Here is an 18,388-nt window from a genome sequence, read left to right as displayed (position 1 = left end):
CCCCCCGCCCCCAACGGGGCCCTTCCCTGCCGGCCTTCTGTGTCCCACTGCAGCCCGGTGCCAGGGTGACCCCTTAGCAGTCAGGTCCCCTCCTCCTGTCTCCCAAGGCCCTGCAGTCCCACTGCCCCCCACCCCCTGGGCCCAGCAGCCCCCGTCCTCTCCTCGTTCCTACGGCTGCACCCCCGCCCCCCCCACCAAGCCAGTACTCCCCGGGGATCTGCTCCCTCCTGTCGCCCGTGCAGTCCTCCCAGGCTGTGGGCCCGGGCCTCGTGTCCTTCCAGGCCTTATGTCCTTCCAGGTGTGGCTCCGGAGCAGTGGTTCTCAAAGTGGGTCCCCTGCCCGCAGCCCCAGCAGCACCCCGGAACTGGCTAGAAAGGCCGGCCCCCTGCTGCCCCATCCTACTGAAGGGGAGAGGAGGGGAGGGGACACCCCGTAGCTGGGTTTTCATGAAGCAGTGGGGGGCCAGAGGCACACTGAGGAGGCACACTGAGGAGGCACACTGAGGTCCCTGCTCTCCATTCCTAGCGCCCCCTCCCCTCTAACCAGGCTCCCCCTTCCTCAGGGGGAACAGGCTTCTCAGACCCTTTTCCTTCCCCCTCCCTCTCCCTGCACCTGCCTGAGCACCCTCTTCTCCCTGCGACTCTGAGCAGGGCCCTCATGGAGGCTTGGTGACAGGAGGGTTAACCCCGAATAGAACTGTGAAGGCAGGTGTGGGTGGGGTGGTGACACTGGGAAAGCGGACTCCCTCGGCGCCTGGGTGGCTCAGTCGGGGGAGCTCTGCCTGGGGCTCAGGCCGTGGTCCCGGGGTCCTAGGATGGAGCCCCCTGGCCTTGGGCTCAAGTGATGGTCCCAGACTCCGGGATGGAGCCCCACATTGGGCTCCCTGCTCAGAGGGACATCCGCTTCTCCCTCTCTCTCTGCTCCTCCCCCTGCTTCTGCTCTCTCTGTCAAATAAATAAAATTGCTGAAAAAAAAAAATAAAACAACAAAATGTGACTTCTCCTAAAACTTCTTTTCAAACCCAAGATGCCTCTGGGACAGTCTGTCCTTATCTTCTGCTTTTCTTTTTCGTTCCTTTCTGTTTTCCTTAACAGGAGAAAAGTTCTGGTGGTATTTTCAGGCAGCAAAGAAGGGCATCGTGTCCTGGGCTCTTAGTCCTGAGTTTATTTGAGAATGTGGCCCTTTAGTGATATATATATATACACACACATATATTTTACTTTCTCGAGGACCACTGGCTTGGGATAGGAAAACAGGCAGGCTTTATGTAGGGGGCACAAAGATTTGTCGTAAGCTCTAATACATGAGCATTCTCTTACTCTTAACATTCTGCATTATTGTGTGTTTTTTTTTCTCTTGTAGATTTATTACATTAGCACTTAATTACTCTTCATGACAGTATTAAATTTCATGAGTGATTTATAGTTTTAATAGAGACTTGTATGATTTATTGCAGTTGGCATTTGAGGTTTACCAACTTCTTAAAAGCCATGAGTACTAGAATTGCTTAATCTGACCCTGTCCGGCACAACCACAACATGGGTGAAACCCCAAATTCAAGTGTAATAGGATGACGCCTGTACCGCCCAGACTATTTTTGTTTGATGTTCCAGTTTCCGATTGTGATGGGTGTGTGTGTGTGTGTGTGTGTGTGTGTGTGTGTACACGGGGCAGCAGTGGTAGCTATGTGTGTTCTTAAAAAAGGGAGGAGAGTTCTTTTTTTTAAAGCTATGCTCCCCAGATGGCCTCCTGTGCTCTGGCTCTGCATGGGGAGGTGTGACGAGAGCCCCTGGGGTACGCGGCGTGGGGGAAGCTGGTGACAGGCCTGGGGCTCTGAGGCCAGGACACACAGCATCTGGCTGGGGCCGTCGGGGGGCTGGCTTGCTGTCCGGGCCGCCCCGCTCTGGGGTCTCTCACAGCTGCCGCAGAGGAACCAGCTCTGATCTGCTCCTGGTCAACCCCGATCCGCCCCGATCACCCCGATCCACCCCGATCACCCCAATCCACCCCAATCACCCCAATCCACTCCCATCCACCCTGATCACCCCAATCCACCCCATCCACCCTGATCACCCCGATCCACCCCGATCACCCCAATCCACCCCAATCCACCCCCTTCCACCCTGATCACCCCCATCCACCCCGATCACCCCGCAGGGTTTCCCGCATGCCCCCTACTTTGCCAAGAGACCATTGACTCTGGCCCCACCACCCACCACGGGCACCGCAGCTTCCTGTCCCTGTCCCCAGCCCGTCTGTCCACTTGTTGCCCCGGCCCCTGTGCTTTTCCCAGGCACGTCTACGCAGCCGTTGCGGAAAACGAATATTGTTTCAATGGGATGTTGCTTCCGTATTTTAAGCTGGGGGAAAGGAGGCGGGGGGAGCTTGCTCCTTCTGGGGTTTTGAACTTCGAGGAAAGAGGTGTGCCCTGGGGGCCTGCTTGCGGGGAGCAGCCCTGGGGCTAATCCTCCAGGGCCCTCAGCCTCGGGGCAGATAATCTCTTTGGGGTTATCTGTTAATTACCAGTGAATGTGTGAAGTATTTGTGAAAGGGCTTTTGAAGTGACTTGCACGCGCTGCTCCCGAGCCAGGCCCCTTCCCGGGGCCCAGCTTGGCTCCCCTCAAGTGCCGGTATTCTCTCGCTAAATTGTTTGCCTTTCTAATGAAGTGAACTGTTTGTTTGACTCTGCAGTGGAAGGTATTTAACCGGGACTAAAGTAAACGCTGGAGACATTCAAATAAGCCATGCATATCTGCTTTGTGCGGGCGGAAGCCGTGTGGCCGCCCCTCCGCTCCCCGCTCCCTCCGGAGGAGTCGTTAGGCAACTGTTGAAATGATAAACGGAGCCTGCGGATGCTGCCGGCCTGGGCCTTTGTGCAGGCCCCGGGCCTGGGAATTCCTCGCCGGCCACAGGGGAGGGGGGAGCCCACCGAGTCTCGCGGTTTAGTAATTGTGATTTATTTATGTGGAGCGGGACTTGGGCTTCATTCAGTCTTGATTAAAACCAGCCAATTAGCCCTCGGGATGGCTGGAGGATGGGGGGGGGAGCGACGTGGGTAGCCGCAGGGAAGGCTCCAGAAAGAGTGTGACGATGGGGGCCTGGCCTGCATGCTCCCGGCCGGCCCACGTGCTCAGGACCTTGCTGCCTGCCCAGCGGGGTCCCCGGGGCCTGGGAGAAGCGGCTGAGGTGTGCTGGGGAGACCCGACCACAGGATGCACCACAGGATGCGGGGCGAACTGCCCCCCTCCCCGCCCCAACACCAGCAGAAAGGCCCACCCTGTCCCAGCCTCTGGCTCCCTGGGTAGGGGTGGGAGGTCGGGGTGCGAGGCTGGGCTCCGGGGGATACCTGGGTGGGTGGAGGAGGAGGCCTTGAACTGCTTTAGCCTTTGTTAAGGGGTGAAGCAGCAGGATGCCAGGGAGGGGAGGAATAGCTGTCCTCAGGAGGAGCTAAGTGGTGTGGGGCACCTGCTGCGAAAGGAAAATGATGGGCCCTTGCTCAGAAATTTGTTAGGAATTTCAGCATGGCTGGGCGCTTGGGTGGCTCAATTGGTTAAGTATCTATCTGCCTTTGGTTCAGGTCATGATCCCAGAGTCCCGGGATCGAGCTCCGCATCGGGCTCCTTGCTCAGCAGGCAGCCTGCTTCTCCCTCTGCCTCTCCCTCTGCCTCTGTCTCTCCCTTATTTAATAAATACATAAAATCTTTTAAAAAAAGAAGAATTTCAAGATGGCAGTGGCAGGTCATGGAAGCAGGCGAGGGCCTTCCTGGTGGGGGCCTGGGTCATGCATGCAGCTATCCTTCTCCAGCTCTGCAGTCAGGGGGATCTGCACCTGAGGCCAAGCTTTGTCAGCTCCCACCCGAATGCCTTTAACTTCCTGCCTTCTCTCCCTGTTTTCTCCTTTTGTGAAACACAGTGAGCAAACACCTACCTCACTCAGCCGTGTGATGTAATTTTAGAAATACGTGAACAGCGTTGAGCGTAATCCTTAGCACGTAGTAAGTGCTCAGTGAGCAATAGCTATTTATTATTTGAATGTTTCTGTGGCTGTCATTTTTTTTTCTTTTTTTTTTTTTTGGCTCTCCTCTGATGGTTGAGCTGTCGACCCTGCTGGCTAATCTGGAATTGGGGGGACAGAGTCGGGTCATTACCACAGAACTCACTGAGAAACAAAGGCACGGAGAACCCTTCACATGCCTCATGATCAGTGACAGCTTGAGCGCCAGGGAGAAACACGGGCTGAGCCATCAGAGAGGTATGGAGTTGAAGATACCTGCGTGAAGATGTTGGATGTTTACTTGGATGTTGGTATTGAAGGAGAACCACTTAGAATTAGCAATAACCCTTTAAATGGGAGTCCCCTTAGAAGTTATGAACCACCTTCACCTATGTCATTTGGCCCTTTGAGCAACTTCATGGACTCAACTGGGCTGGGTCTTACTTGGTCTTATTTTATGGGTCCAAAAAAAATCTATGATTATAGTCATTATTGTCATTTGTTTCTATGTAAATCTCTAAGAAACGGTTTAAAATGGGAAGCGCTTTCAGCTGTGTGGACAGGTGGAGAGAAGCCATGTACTGTGGGAAGGTTGTACGTAGCAGAACTCGTCCTATACAGGCTGCCACATGCATTCGTTATTCAGTGTGCTAAATGTTTGGTCTTCTGATTCTGAACAAGGGGAACCTGAGTGGGAAGGACGGCTTTTCTATGGAAAGGGTATTAAATATTGTGTAAATACACACTGGCTCCAAGATGACTGAGCAGTAGGTTATCATCAATTTGGTCTGTTTCATGGAATCACTTACTGAACCCATGCTTTGTTCTAAATACATTGAGATTCTCAAATTATCATTCTTTGGGTCTTTATTAACACTTACAAACAGCAAGGCGTGAGACACAGCCTCGCTGTCTAGAAATGTGTCTAGACTCTACTCTCTGACAAGTGGAAACTCATTGAGAAAAGTGCAGGATACAGACATCTTTGGAAGGGTTTGTCCACCATCACCCAGAAGTGATACATGTCTGTGTATTGAGGCCGTGGTCCCTAGGGCCGTAGGTGTCCCCAGGTGTAGATATGGACTCCAGAAGTAGATCATGTTCCCTGTCCTCAGGGCACAGAGAACAAATGGGCATCATTTAGACACTGGCTAAGTATCGTTTGTGAAGGCTCGGCCCGTGCAGTTGGTCTAGAAACCCGGGTCCCTTTGGGGAGAGGCACTAGAGGACCCAGGTGGAGATCACGTTGAGAGTGTGGGCCTTTGTGGATGAGGTGAGCAGCTGCCACATCCTGATGGAGAGCCCTGGGGAGAACTGGCCAGGGGGTCACCTTCTGAGACAAGGGATGTCTCAGGGATCACTGCAGAGTTTGATCTGCAGAACGCAGGCCGGTGGGCCATAGGCTGTCCTGGTGGCAGTAGGGGAAGTGGGCAGGCAAGCTCGGGCCCCAGGGAGCTGTAGGCAGCAAACCTAAAGCCCCTGCTTAGTGAGGGCAATCTCAAGACCACTGGCCTCTCCAGAAAGAAGTGTCCCTGATGGTACCTAGCTGAATAGACTAGAAGGTTTATGGACCAACCCCCACCCCCACCCCCCACCCGACCTATTATTACCTGAGTCCTAAAGAGGAACGCTGGCAATTGGAATTGCTTTTGGATGTTTTTGAGCAGCTCAGCTTGTCTGGACTGTAGGAATCATGGAGGGGAAGAGGGGCATGAATGGCCTCTGTTCTCTATAGGCACGATGAGGTGTAACACCAGAAGTCTGGGGGGCTTGGGGCCAGGTGCCTCTGCCTGCAGTTGAGTGTAGATACCCAAGGGCATTACCATGAGAGCAGGTACTCGAAGAGATATCCAGTGAGAGATGATCTGGAATGTAGTTAGCATTCCAAAAAGAAGTCAAATGAGACGGTGGCCAAGGAAAGGGTAGCCAACAAGAGAGGACATCCCAGGGTGAATTTTGGGGAATGGCCCTTGGAGTTGTTGAGTCCACATGTGGGCATCTCCTGGGCTTTCTATCTGCACACCCAGGAATTTGCATGAGCAGCAGCAGTATGCACGATGGACCTTAGAGACCAGTCCCCTCTGTCAGGCCCACAGCTTGGGGGCAGTGCGTGGACCGTAAAGAAGGCAGGTGGTCAGGTAAGTTCAGTGACCCTGCTCGTCAGGGGGCTGGCAGCTCGTGCTGCCAGATGGCCACCGTTCCACCAAGGGTGCAAAGAGACTTCAGGTGGGATATTACGATGAACTTAAATAGGTTTTGATTTTTTTCCTTTGATTTTTTTTTTTTCCTTTCTGGGTCCATACTATTAGTGTGATTGATTTGATAAGCTCAGCTTTATTAATGGACTAGGGAAATCTCAGGCATTGAAAGTTTCCACTCTTTGGTCATCTCCATCATTAATGGCGGGGATGCTGCAGGTGCAGGTGCCATAGCTGGTCCTTAGAGCCCTCTTCTTAAGCAGAAAGATGTTTCCCTCCCGTGATGCCATTTGCTATCTGCTTATGTGGCAAATGTCTTTGAGCGCACGTGTGAAATACGTGCCTAGGGTCTAATACTGGAGTGTGGTGGAAAGAGTGGTATAAGAAAAACGAAGAATGTTTTAGTTCTTACATTGTCATGAGCCAAAAAATATGAAGGAGATTTTTTTTTCTGTGCTAGCAGCAGCGGATCCTCCCCCTTCTCTCTGACTTCCTTGCTCCTCCTTGCGAGGCCATCACCGTGTGCCTTATTATTTTACAATCATGGTGAAAGAAGCACTTAAAATAAACTCTTTTCTTAAAAGCTCTGTGTGTTCCTGCTTCATGATGCTTCATAGACAGTGAGAATGCAGAGTTTAAGGGACAGGAAAGTGGAGCCTTTCAGTGCTCCCGGTGTGCAATAAATGTGCTGGAATTTCAATGGATTCCAAAGGCGTAACAATAATAGCATTAAGAACAGGCCAGGGCCTTTGATGTTATTGACAAAAAGAGGGAGAGTGTGGGCGAAGGGGCCTCTGTCATTTGTGTCCTGAGCTTTTAAACTTTTGACCTCCAACCTTTTGTGTCAAAGAGCTTTTTCCATATGGGGGCTAGCCCTCTCAAGTATCCTGAATTCACTGAAGCATCAACATTTTCTTGGCGGGAAAGGGCATTCGGAGTCTTGGAAAAGGTCCAGCCTGGGGAGGTTACTGCTGATCGCCAACCATTGTCCCCCCAGGCTGGGGGGTGGCGGGGTACGTTTGGATGGTGGCTTCACATGCCCATGTGAAGTGACTGGCCATGTGGTAGGTGTCAGGCAGCCTCGCAGGGCTGGAGGGTGGGCAGCAGAGCCACGGCGTTGCCCCGTGTGCGCAGGCATCTCTCGGGGAGCTGGCCCTGTGCCTGTTCTCAGTGTGCGGAGCACCTGGAAGCCTGCACAGGGAGGATTCCGAAGAGATGGCAGCGTGCCTAGTGCTGGAGGCCTGGAAGGTGATGGAGGTCCTGCAGCGCCCACGTGGGAGACTGGCCTGGTCCACTGCTGCCATTCCCCACGCCCTTGCCCTTTCCTGTAGTCCACATCTCCTGGCTTTCTGCAAGGATCGGTGCTCCTCTTCTGGGCCTCATGCCCCAGGTAGCCTAGGACGGGAAGTAGACTGACATGTGCCAGGACAGGGAGTGTTACTGTCCCCTGGCATGGCAGCGGAACAGAGTAAGTGCCTGTCTTCCTTGTGGGTGTTTATCTGCCTCAGCCGTGCTCACAGCTCAGTCATGAGTAATCCCATACTGGTGTGAGATAGAGCGCTGGAGTAGGAACACAAGGGCCCTCTGAGAGCTTTGAGTCTAATGGGAGAGGAGATGGGGGAGCACTTGGAGGTGCGGACAGAGTTGCACAGGTTGTCCGTAGTGGACTCACACAACCTGAATGATGGAGAAGGGAAGAAGGGGCAAGTATTCCCTCTAGGTCCCTGGGGAAGCTTGACCGAGCAGGTGGTTATTTGCATGACTCTTGAAGACAGACTAGGAGTTGACGAGTAGGAGGGAGTTCGTTCTCCACTGAGAGGACCTTAGAAGCCATGAATGGCTTCCCATGGGCACAGGAGCATGGGGATGCAGCCTTGTTGTTGGGGGCCTTACTGCCCATTGGAGGTTGAGTTGGATTGGGAAGGTTATCCAGGGCCACTGCAGACTTTGGGAGCAGGGAGCGACATGGCCAGTCTAGGTTACCAGAAGATAAATCTGGAGAATTCGGTTTAGATAAGATGTGATAGAAAGCGTGAACTCTGACAAGCATCAGTAGAGCGTCCGAGCACTGGCTTTGGGGTGAAAAAGACACTGGTTGCGCCATGTTCTCCTGCCTTTGCCTGATTAAGGGCCATCACCATCTCTCTTGTCTAAAAGGATGGCCATACTCATCATACCTGCGCCCAGGGTCATACGGAGACATAAGTGAGACCATGAGTTTACCTTTTTTTTTTTTAAAGATTTTATTTATTTATTCATAGACACAGATTGAGAGAGAGAGGCAGAGACACAGGCAGAGGGAGAAGCAGGCTCCCTGCAGAGAGCCCGACGTGGGACTTGATCCAGGGGCTCCAGAATCATGCCCTGGGCTGCAGGCAGCACTAAACCACTGCACCACCGGGGCTGCCTGAGACCATGAGTTTAAAACTTAGTACAGGGACACCTGAGTGGCTCAGCGGTGAGCATCTGCCTTTGACTCAGGTAGTGATCCCGGGTTCTGGGATCGAGTCCCCCAACAGGCTCCCTGAGTGAAGCCTGCTTCTCCCTCTGCCTGGGTGTCTTTCATGAATAAATACATAAAATCTTATTAAAAAGAAAATGTTTCTTAAAAAAAAAAAAGACTTAGTACAGTACCTGACATGTATTAGTGAATTTTGCTTCTACTTTTGACTGTTTCTATTAGTACTGTTAATTACTGTTAATGAGGTAAACCTTGAAAGACCATTCATTACTGATGGATGAGAACTAGAAATGGGGTGGGTAGTGGAGTTTAAAGAGGGGAGAATAAAAAAACTCTCTTTTTTATTAAAGATTTATTTATTTATTTTAGAAAGAGAAAGAGTGGGCGCACACACATGTGGTGGGTGGGAGGCGCAGAGGGGGAGAGAGAATCCCAAGCAGACTCCCAGCCGATTATGGAGCCCGACGCAGGGCTCAAAAATCTACTGTTCACCAGTTTCTTGTTTGATGTTGAACCGAATGAATGCATGCCTCATTTATTTCTCATTGGCTGCAAAGACCAGCCAGCACGGCCTGAGGTCACTGCTGGGTTTCCATTGCCATCAAAATATTGCTCCAGTGGACTTGGATGAGTGGCTCTCTCGGACAAGTGGCCTCCTTCTCCCGCCAGATGCTCCGAGCGTCAGCCCTGTGGGGCTTCGTCCCGGTGGGTCTGGGTTTGTGTGCCTGCGAGCTCCTCGTGCCTCCTGCTTCGGATTGAGCCCCCGGCAGGGGCTTCATGGTGCCTGGAATCCTGCCTCCTCCAGCGTGCTCTGCCCAAAATACAAAGAGCACAGACTTGGGTCACAAGGCCTTAGTTTTCCGCAGCTTTGTGTAGGTCACCTCGTTTTCTGAGCAGATCATGGAAGTTGCCCTTCTTGACTCTCAAGATTGTCATGACAATAGGAAAAAGAGAGAAACAGGACTCGGGGGAATAATACTAAAGCTTTGGAAATGAGTCTGGGGGTTGCCAAGAGCATCCCATGAGGAAATGTGGATGAGTTTTGTAAAGTATAAAGTATCGTATTCTTTTGCCATGACATTTCACTACCTGCTTCTGCTAATTTCACAACACTGAAATTGTGTTTGGGAGCTGTTTTTTGAGTAAATTTATTTTGGATAGGATACAACTTCTAGACCTTACCTTTGTGGATGAACTGTTGGCTTACTCACTAAACCAGGCGACTTCTGAGTCCATTGTGTCTCCGAGGCCTCTGTAGTTAGATCTGAGATACCAAACACTTTTCCTGCAAACATTTCATTCTCTGCTTTCATTTTATCAGCATTAGGAATCCTACCGTGTATTTTTGGAGCTATGCATTTGGCTTTTGAATCATGTTGTACCAAAATATGGTCATTGATCTATGACTTTGTGATTAGTAATCAGTTCCCATCTTTTAATTTCCAAGCTTGCTTATTGTCACTGGAAATGCACCATTAGTCTATTTCAAAGTAAGTGATTCGACCCTTTTAGAGGTAGTGATTCCTGGTATGTTGTCGTGTGATTTCCCCCAGAGAATTTGGCGGTTTAGGTATAATGGCTGTGAACCTTCTCTTATTTCTCCGTGCTTCCTTTTCCTCTGTTTATTTTTTTCTCTCCTATCCTGGCAGGAAAGCTAGAAACAACAAAAATGTCATGTCCATGACACATATATGGGATCATAGGCAAGAGACATTCCAGAAACTGGATGGAAGGATTCCTTTGGGTTGGCCAGTAGGTAGATGTGGTCTGTTTCCGCCATTGGGAAGCTAGTGGATGAGACTTTTAGCTGAGAAATGTACAAAGGCTCGCTGATGAAGGAAGTTAGAAGGAACCAAAAAGAGGAGAGGTCAAGTGTTTGTTCACTACCCAGGACACATTCGAGGTGCTAAAGGCGGAGGACTATCTGTCGTTTTCTTGTGGAAATATGTAATTATGTTTGTTAAGAAGCATGATGTGGATGGATTAGAGTGTGATCAGAGTGTAGTGCCGGGTAGCACTTAGATCTAAAATGTTAATTAATTTAATACGCCTCTGTGCTACACAGAAGTAATGATAGAAAGATTGCTATTTGAGTAGTGGGGAATGCCCATGGAAATTTATACAAGAGGGTTCAGGAATGTTGGATAGTTGCCAGATATAAAATTTATTGGGTTTTAGGAATAGCATAGTTTTTGTTGTTAATTAGCTTTCTGTGAAGCTTTGTGTATATTTTAGTTAATTTATAAGGAAACTTAAATTTGCAAGTGTTAAATGATTATTGCCATTATTCTGCTAAATTTATAGTCCATTTCATCCATCAATATGCTTATCTTAGAATGTGTTTAGGATAGGTTTTGCTAAAAATCACAGGATAGGTATCCCTTTTCAGAATAATATATTAGTACGGATACCTCTACTATACGGATATTTTTAAGTAACGCCGATCAGCATCTAGGTACTTTGCATAGGCAGTGCTTTTACTCAAAAATCACTCCGGATGGGAAAGAAAAATTTGGTGGGTGGCTTTTCTGAAAGGTAAGAATTACAGAAAATTACTTGATTGTGGTACTCTAGGACAGGGTTCGTCGAACGGTTTTCCGTAAAAGGCTAGATAGTAAATGTGTCACGCTTTGTGGGCCATGTGTTCTCTGTCATAACTAGTTAACCCTGCCATTATCATGTGAAAGCAGACACGAGCAGTTTGTGAGCAAAAGAGTGCATCTGTATTTTAATAAAACTTTATTTACAAAAACTGGCCCACATGAAGCAGTTTGCGGACGCCTCCGTAGCATTTTCTTTCCAAGTAAAAACGGCCCCCGCCATGATATACAGTGACAAAATAATACATCTTTTTGTGTTTTCGTGTTTTTTTTTTTTTTATCTATAGGTTTCTAGACATGTACAGGTTTCTAGAGTGTATTAGAAGCAGTTTTTTAAAACTTGCACCACGCTACAGAGGGTCTTACATGTGCTAACGAGACTGGAGAGGTTTCCAATTCTAGACCACACGCGTGTGAGACCACAAAGAAGGTTCCTCATGCTCCATGGGGCGCTCCGTGGGGTGAGCCCACTGGGTGTGCAGCCAGGCCACAGCTGGTCCGGGTGGGGCGCCACTCTTCTGCTTCCACTCGTAGCACACCAGGAGGGCCACGGATGGCCTTGTTCTGGACATTCCTGGTCAGGTGTCGTCAGAGGGGCGTCACTGGGGTGTCCTCAGAGCGGCCAGATGGTCTCCCTTGTGGGGCCGTGCTCCTGCCCGTGGGCAGGAGTGTGTGCGTGAGGGAGCCAGCCTGGGTGTTCCGGGCAGGCCGACTGGTGAGGTCTCCTCCAGGCCAGGGAGCCCCGGCAAAGGTCTCGCAAGCACGAAAGTGATGACTGGAGATGCCCAGGGCGGACGATGCAGAGACAGGACCCCAGTGGCTCCTCAGCACCTCACTGGAGGGGAAAGGGTTTCTCTCTCTCCCCCTTTCAGCGGCTCGAGACCTCTCATCTGATAGTCACCGGGTGATTATTTTGGTTCTGGCACAGTGGCCGCTGGCCACATGGGATTTTAGTGCTGTTTCTGCTGACGACAGACGATTGAGTGAACTTCAGGGGACTGGACATTCCTACGGGCAGGGTTTACCCTAATGACAGGAAAAATCATCCCTAGTTCTGGCCTCGAATAACTTCCAGAGTCCGCGTGCAGACGACTGGAGTATTTAGCTAAGCCAGGAGACCGTGGGCAGTGGTGGGCCGCATGCATGTGTGGTTTCCTGGGTGCTTTGGGCCACTCAAGCCCCCTCTGTGAATTGTACTCCTTTAGGGCACTGGGGGAGCCAACTTTGACCTTTCTTTGTCAGTCTGCAATGTTCCCGTGGAAATCTCCAACTTTAGAAGGCAGTTTTCCAGAATGGCATCTAAGAGCTCTCCTAGCCTGAGCACGCTGAAACCATTCCGTGGGCCCAGGCAGCAACGGAAGAGAAGTGTCCAGGTGCCTCTCTGGCTACGGGCCTTAGGAGCAACCCGGGCCTGTGGCGAAGGGACCTGGAAATCCGTGCCTCTCGTCCCTAACGAGACGCTTACCGCGGAGCGTGATGACAGCCAGCGTGAAATCGAATACTGACAACGACGCCCAGCACAAATATTTTTACTTAAACACGTGTCGAGCCAATTACATATGTATGGGGTTTAGAGACTATTCCACCGAAGCCTCGGATAATACGCGCTCCTCACATCTCGGTTTCGTAGAAGGGGGGTTTGGCCTAATAGTCAGGCCTCCGGCGAGCGCGCAATAAATCATCTTTGCAGCCCGAAGCCCGTGCAGCCCCCGCGCCGCTGCTCCGCGGCTCCCCCGCCCCCGCACCTGGGAGGATTTTAATTCCCTCGCGGAATTGATTCCCGGGTCCCGCGCATCAGTCTCCCTGTCTTCCGTTTGGCCCGTTAGTTTGCTGACAGTAGAGTACACAGCACTTAGCGGCCGGCTTGGGGAGCCATCAGTCAGGAGATTGTATGATAAATAGGAGGAGCCCGGGTTCCTGGCACTTGCTTCTGCTTCAGCAGTTTTCGCCCGACTTCGGAGAAGTCATCACGCGGGGTTTTGTCAAGGGCCGCGGGGACGAACGGCGCCCCGGGACCTGCGGGGAGGAGGACGCGGTGGCGGCGGGGACCTGCGCCTGCTCTCGGGCCGGTGTCCCCGGTGGCGTCGTGGCTGCCCAGCCTGCCGTGCAGGCGACGGGCCAGAGGCCACGAGAGCACCCAGCGCCGGGCGGGGGGGGGGGGGGGGGACTTCCTTTTCCTTCCTTTCTTTCTTCTTTCTTTCTTTCTTTCTTTCTTTCTTTCTTTCTTTCTTTCCTTTGAGAAAATGTTGTGGTGCTCCACGTCGTGGGATGCAGACACGGTAGGACAGGACCAGCAAGGCTCCATGTCCTGGGATGCCACAGACACGGTAGGACAGGATCATATACTCTTTTTAGTCTTCGTTTACACCTGTAGGCCGTCTTCAAGCGTGTCTTGAATGGGGAGAGGGGTGTCCCATTGCATCTGTCCCAGAAGGCAGCAAGGTGCCGTCTCCACTCGTAGCCGATGCCCCGGGAGTGGTGGTTTGCACAGACTTCATCAGTCCACGATGAGTGGTTTTAGACTACGTCAAGACGGAAGCAAATCAAAATGGTAAAATACTTATTAAACCAAGACCAGATGTGTGCTCAGATCAGATCCATTACTTTTTGTTCTTTATTTACCCTAATTCCAGAACGCAGAATCTGCGAGTGTTTTGGGCCCTAAAGGAACACACACTGTCCATCGGAATGAGCTTCGACACTCACAAAACCCTGGACTCAGCAGCGAGAGAGGACTACGAAAGCCTCAGTGATTGTCTTCCAGTTTCTTCTCAAATTGTTTTGCAGCACCTGGCCATCTTCTCTTTTCATTCTGAAAGGAGAGAGGGAAAGAGCAAGAGGGAATTAAAGTCCTGTTGAAATATGTTCTGGTTAAAACGAGAAGGTGGCGGTGCCTTTTAAATATCCATGACAGCCCTATCGGTTTCCTTGGGGAGGAAATTTTTATGCAGCTCGGGTGTACTCTTGATTTTATAGGATCTACAGGTTGGTCTTCGCCTGTATGCCCGTAATCAGCTCAAGCTCATTATCCAAAGTCAAGCGATAAGGAGTGTTAACTTCCTGGACGCATGAGGCCGATACTCAGTGTGGAATAAATTCACACACTTTGAGCCCTGTGTATATGAAAAATGTGGATTTTGGGCCTTGTCGTAATTCATCGCTGAACCCACATAGAGAAAATCAGATACAGTTGACACCCACTTATCTGGTGGAGAGAATTGAATCACACAGACCACAGCCAAGAACCAAGGAGGAAAGAAGTGAAAAGATCCTCCAACTCTGACATACTTGTCACAACGTCCCTGGAAAATGTGTGGGACGAGCCTTCAGGAGGGTCAGGTTTCATGAACGCTTGACCAGAACACGGTGTTGGTGGCTCTACTTTTCCGATTTCCAAGTGCATGCAGGTGATGTGAGCTGAGTTTGAAGGTTTGAAGTCTGCTGGAGGCAAGCACGTGTGTTCGCATGAGCACCGACCACCGAAAGGAGAAGAGAAAGAAGAACCACCCCTGAGTCTGGTGGCTGTCCGCCTCACCCTGGACTCAAACCTGACACATGTGGGCCTGTTTCAAAATTTAAAATCAGGAAATATTTACTGAATGTGTGTCAGACTCCCAAACTACTGAAAAAGGTGGCTCCACTCCATTGTATGTTGTTTTAAGAAGTATGACTAATTTGCATCGGAAATGATTAAGTGAGGGACACCTGGGTGGCTCCGTGGTTGACTGTCTGCCTTGGGCTCAAGGCGTGATCCCGGGGTCCTGAGATCGAGTCCCGCATCGAGCTCCCCGCAGGGAGCCTGCTTCTCCCTCTGCCTGTGTCTCTGCCTCTCTCTGTGTCTCTCATGAATAGATAAGTAAAATCTTAAAAAAAAATGTTTAAGCAGAATTGGACATTTTGGCTCTGCGTGGCTCACCAAGTGTGACAGCAGCGCTGGATACACTTTGAACGTCAGCACGCCAGCCACGGAGCTTTGGTGACAAAAGAGTAACTCCATCCTCCCTTCATAGTTAAGTCCTAAGCAGTGCACTTAAAATATGACTGATTTTTTTCGCGTGGAATTTATACAGCGTATAGTGTGGTAAGCCATCAGGGAGTTGGAAATCCCTCACCTGCTCAGTGTCCAGCGTGCCTCGACTGGGTGACAGCACGGAGACAGCAGCACGGCACCACTGCGCTGACTCCCACCTTTACCTTATGGTAGACATTGCATGCAGTCAGCAAGCCTGTGAGGCAAACATCACATCCTCTCTGTCCCAGAGGTTTTCCAAGAAACCTTCTACATCTGATGGAGCGTAGCTTTGGGCACCTCCTTGGTTCTCCCAACACTGTGTCCATAGTTTTTCACTCTTATTTTTTTTTCTTCTTCTCATAACCTTACTGGTAGATTCTCAAAGGAAGGCAGCAAGGGCAAAGTTCAGACAAGGGCCGTAAGGTTTCATAATTTTTTTTCGATTTTAATTTATTCATGCATTTCCTTCAGACTTTGGGAAAATGCTGGAAGCCCTGCTGAGGCACTGCTGGTGCGTGCATCAGTCCCCGGGAATGTTTTGGGGCGATAGCTGTTCTCTTGCAGGTGCCAGGACAAGCGTGTGTGGAAGGTAATATTTGAAGAGAGGCTTTGGCGCAAGGCTCATGGCCTTGGAGACACAGCGTCGCTCCATCACCTTGCTTCTTGGAACTTGGGGGAAAACTTGAGTATCAGCCATGCTTCTGATGAGAAAAATCTGGCAAAATTCTCTTCAGGTTTTGCAGTGAATCACTATTTAGAAAAAAAAAGTTTATGTTCAGATTTGTCAGAGGCAGTCTGCTTAAGTTACTGTAGTAAATGGGAGTGGAGGAGCTCTCGGAGGTCCGCGCACCCACAGGAACCCCGGAAACGCTGACAGCAGCCTGAGCCCGAACAGAGGGGGCCTGGTCTGGGTCCAAGGAGAGGGTCAGGGCTGCAGGCCGGCATTCCTTCCTTTGCTCCCAGCCTCCCTGTCTGTGTGACAGGGTCTGCTCACCTCTTCCAGCCAGGCCCTGGCGCATCTCTTCGGCTGACCTACAGATCTGCTGCCCTTTCCTTGTGACAGGACAGTGGAGGCCTGACCCAGGACAGGGAGGAGGGGAGCGTGCATTTAAATTCTAAAACCGTGGGACCCCTGGGTGGCTCAGTGGTTGAGCGTCTGCCTTCGGCTCAGCGCGTGATCCCGGGGTCCTGGAATCGACTCCTGCATCAAGCTCCCTGCATGGAGCCCGCTTCTCCTTCTGCCTGTGTTTCCACCTCTCTCTGTGTGTAAAATAAGTAATAAAAAATAACAAAAAATAAATTTTAAAATCGTGTGTGTGTGCGTGTGCTCCATACATATGCACGTAAGTGTGTACATACATGTATATAGACCCATGGATTGTAGCAAGGACTTTTTTATTTTTTATTTTTTTCTGGCCGGGGCTTTAGAAAAGACTCCTTCCTTTAAAAAGCATCAAGGATGGGAGAGAGATGAAACTAGTATTTATATTACGTCTTTGTCTAAATTTCACCTGGCAGTACAATTGAAAAGAACTCTGTGTCCTCAGATCTGGTCCTTCGGGTTTTGCGGCTCCCTTCAGGCCTTCCCTTCAGGACAGGACACATGCTATTCTCCTTTTCTTGCTTTTCCTTGGGGGTTGTAGCTGCAGTCCTCGGGGGCAGGTGCTAGGTGCTTGGTCATACTTCTCCAGGACCCCCGAACCTCCAAATGAACTCAAAAGACCGCTTCCCCAGGTTCTTTAACGTGGGCTTGGCCTACGTTGTGAAGGAAGTATGGCGGCGTTGTGTCATGGGTTGGGATCCTGTTGCAGAGCGTTCCTTTTATACATGCTGGATTTTCTTTCTGTTTCAGACCCTTCTCATCTCTTTCCTGCATTCCACCCTCCTGTACCAATCGATGCAAGACATCATGAGGGGCGTTACCATTATGACCCGTCTCCGATTCCTCCATTGCATGTGTAAGTAGCCAAACTTTACCCACTAACGAAGCAGAACAGAACACGAGCTTTTACTGTCTCACGACTTTTGGTGAACGGTGCGGCTCCTGGGCTTTGAAGATGTGATACAAGTGTAAGATTTACTTTTGAAATATGGCAAGCCTATCTGTTCCTGGACTCACTGAAGCAAATCCCCGTCGCTTCCTGAAGAATGCCTGTCACACTAGGTGGCTGGCAAGTATTCACTATATATTGTGCTGACGTGTGTTCTGTGGGCCGTAAATACTAAATTAAAAAGGTAGAGGTCTAAATGGGAAGTTACCACTCGGAATAGGTGTGTGGGAGAGGTTGGGTTTGAAGTTTTTCATGCTAACGTTTCTGTTCCCTGGAAGTCCCGTCCCAGCGATCGCCATGAATTGTCATGAAATTTTTATGGTGAATTTTCAGGGCCCCCACGGTGTGTAGAGCGACAGTGACTTGATTGATGGGGAGGTCTCCCAAACGGGATGGTGCATGTGACCGAGCACATGATTTACACAAAGATAAAGGGAAGGAATGATGGTGATCACATCCGTTAGGACAGGAAGCAGAAGAACACTTTGTGGAAATAAATAGTATCTCACCCAGGTTGGGGGTAGAAAGAACAGTGGATTTCCACACTAAGGTGGTATTCTTTTGTTGCGATGTCCGGAAAACTGTCGGATACTATAATTACTGGTGCCAGCGCCTGGGAGGGGCCACCCCTTCATTCAAGGGCCCTTGATGTATACATTTAGTCAGATCTGGTAATCACCCTTCATTCTGAGACAGTAAAGTTAGAAAAACACAAATAATACTTTGAAGAATAATGCTGGTTATTTAGATGGTGGATTGCGTCTCCATGGCCATTAGTTAAGCTGTGTAATTACGTATGTGCCAAAGAAAAATGAAGTTGTTTTAAAACAAGTCCTCCTCTGTGAACAGAATTAATTGATATTAACAGCCGTAACTACATGCCCAAGTACACATATAATATTTTACCAACAGTTTTTTGGATCCATCCCCCATTATTGAATTGTAATTTCAGAGCAGATTTGCCTGGAGGTAAGTAATAAATCTGTGTTGCAGACTTCCATAAGCATTAAAGGAGAAGTGGGTATTTATAGAGAGAGAATACAGAAACTTGTGACTTATTCTTTGACTTTTT

General features: G+C 50.0%; 1 protein-coding gene across 3 annotated transcripts in view; it reads left to right on the top strand.

Annotated features, from left to right (window-relative positions):
* GLI3 (GLI family zinc finger 3) overlaps nucleotides 1–18,388 on the top strand; it is a 269,723-nt gene that overhangs the window by 137,778 nt on the left and 113,557 nt on the right. For all 3 annotated transcript variants that reach the window (XM_072791651.1, XM_072791650.1, XM_072791652.1), the window contains one exon: nucleotides 17,118–17,223. In XM_072791651.1, coding sequence (XP_072647752.1) covers nucleotides 17,118–17,223 — 106 coding nt within the window. The remainder of the gene's footprint in view (nucleotides 1–17,117; nucleotides 17,224–18,388) is intronic.

Source organism: Canis lupus, chromosome 21, assembly GCF_048164855.1.
Source record: "Canis lupus baileyi chromosome 21, mCanLup2.hap1, whole genome shotgun sequence".
Taxonomy (NCBI): domain Eukaryota; kingdom Metazoa; phylum Chordata; class Mammalia; order Carnivora; family Canidae; genus Canis; species Canis lupus.
Note: the sequence above shows the minus strand (reverse complement) of the source record. Positions and strands in the feature narration are given on the sequence as shown.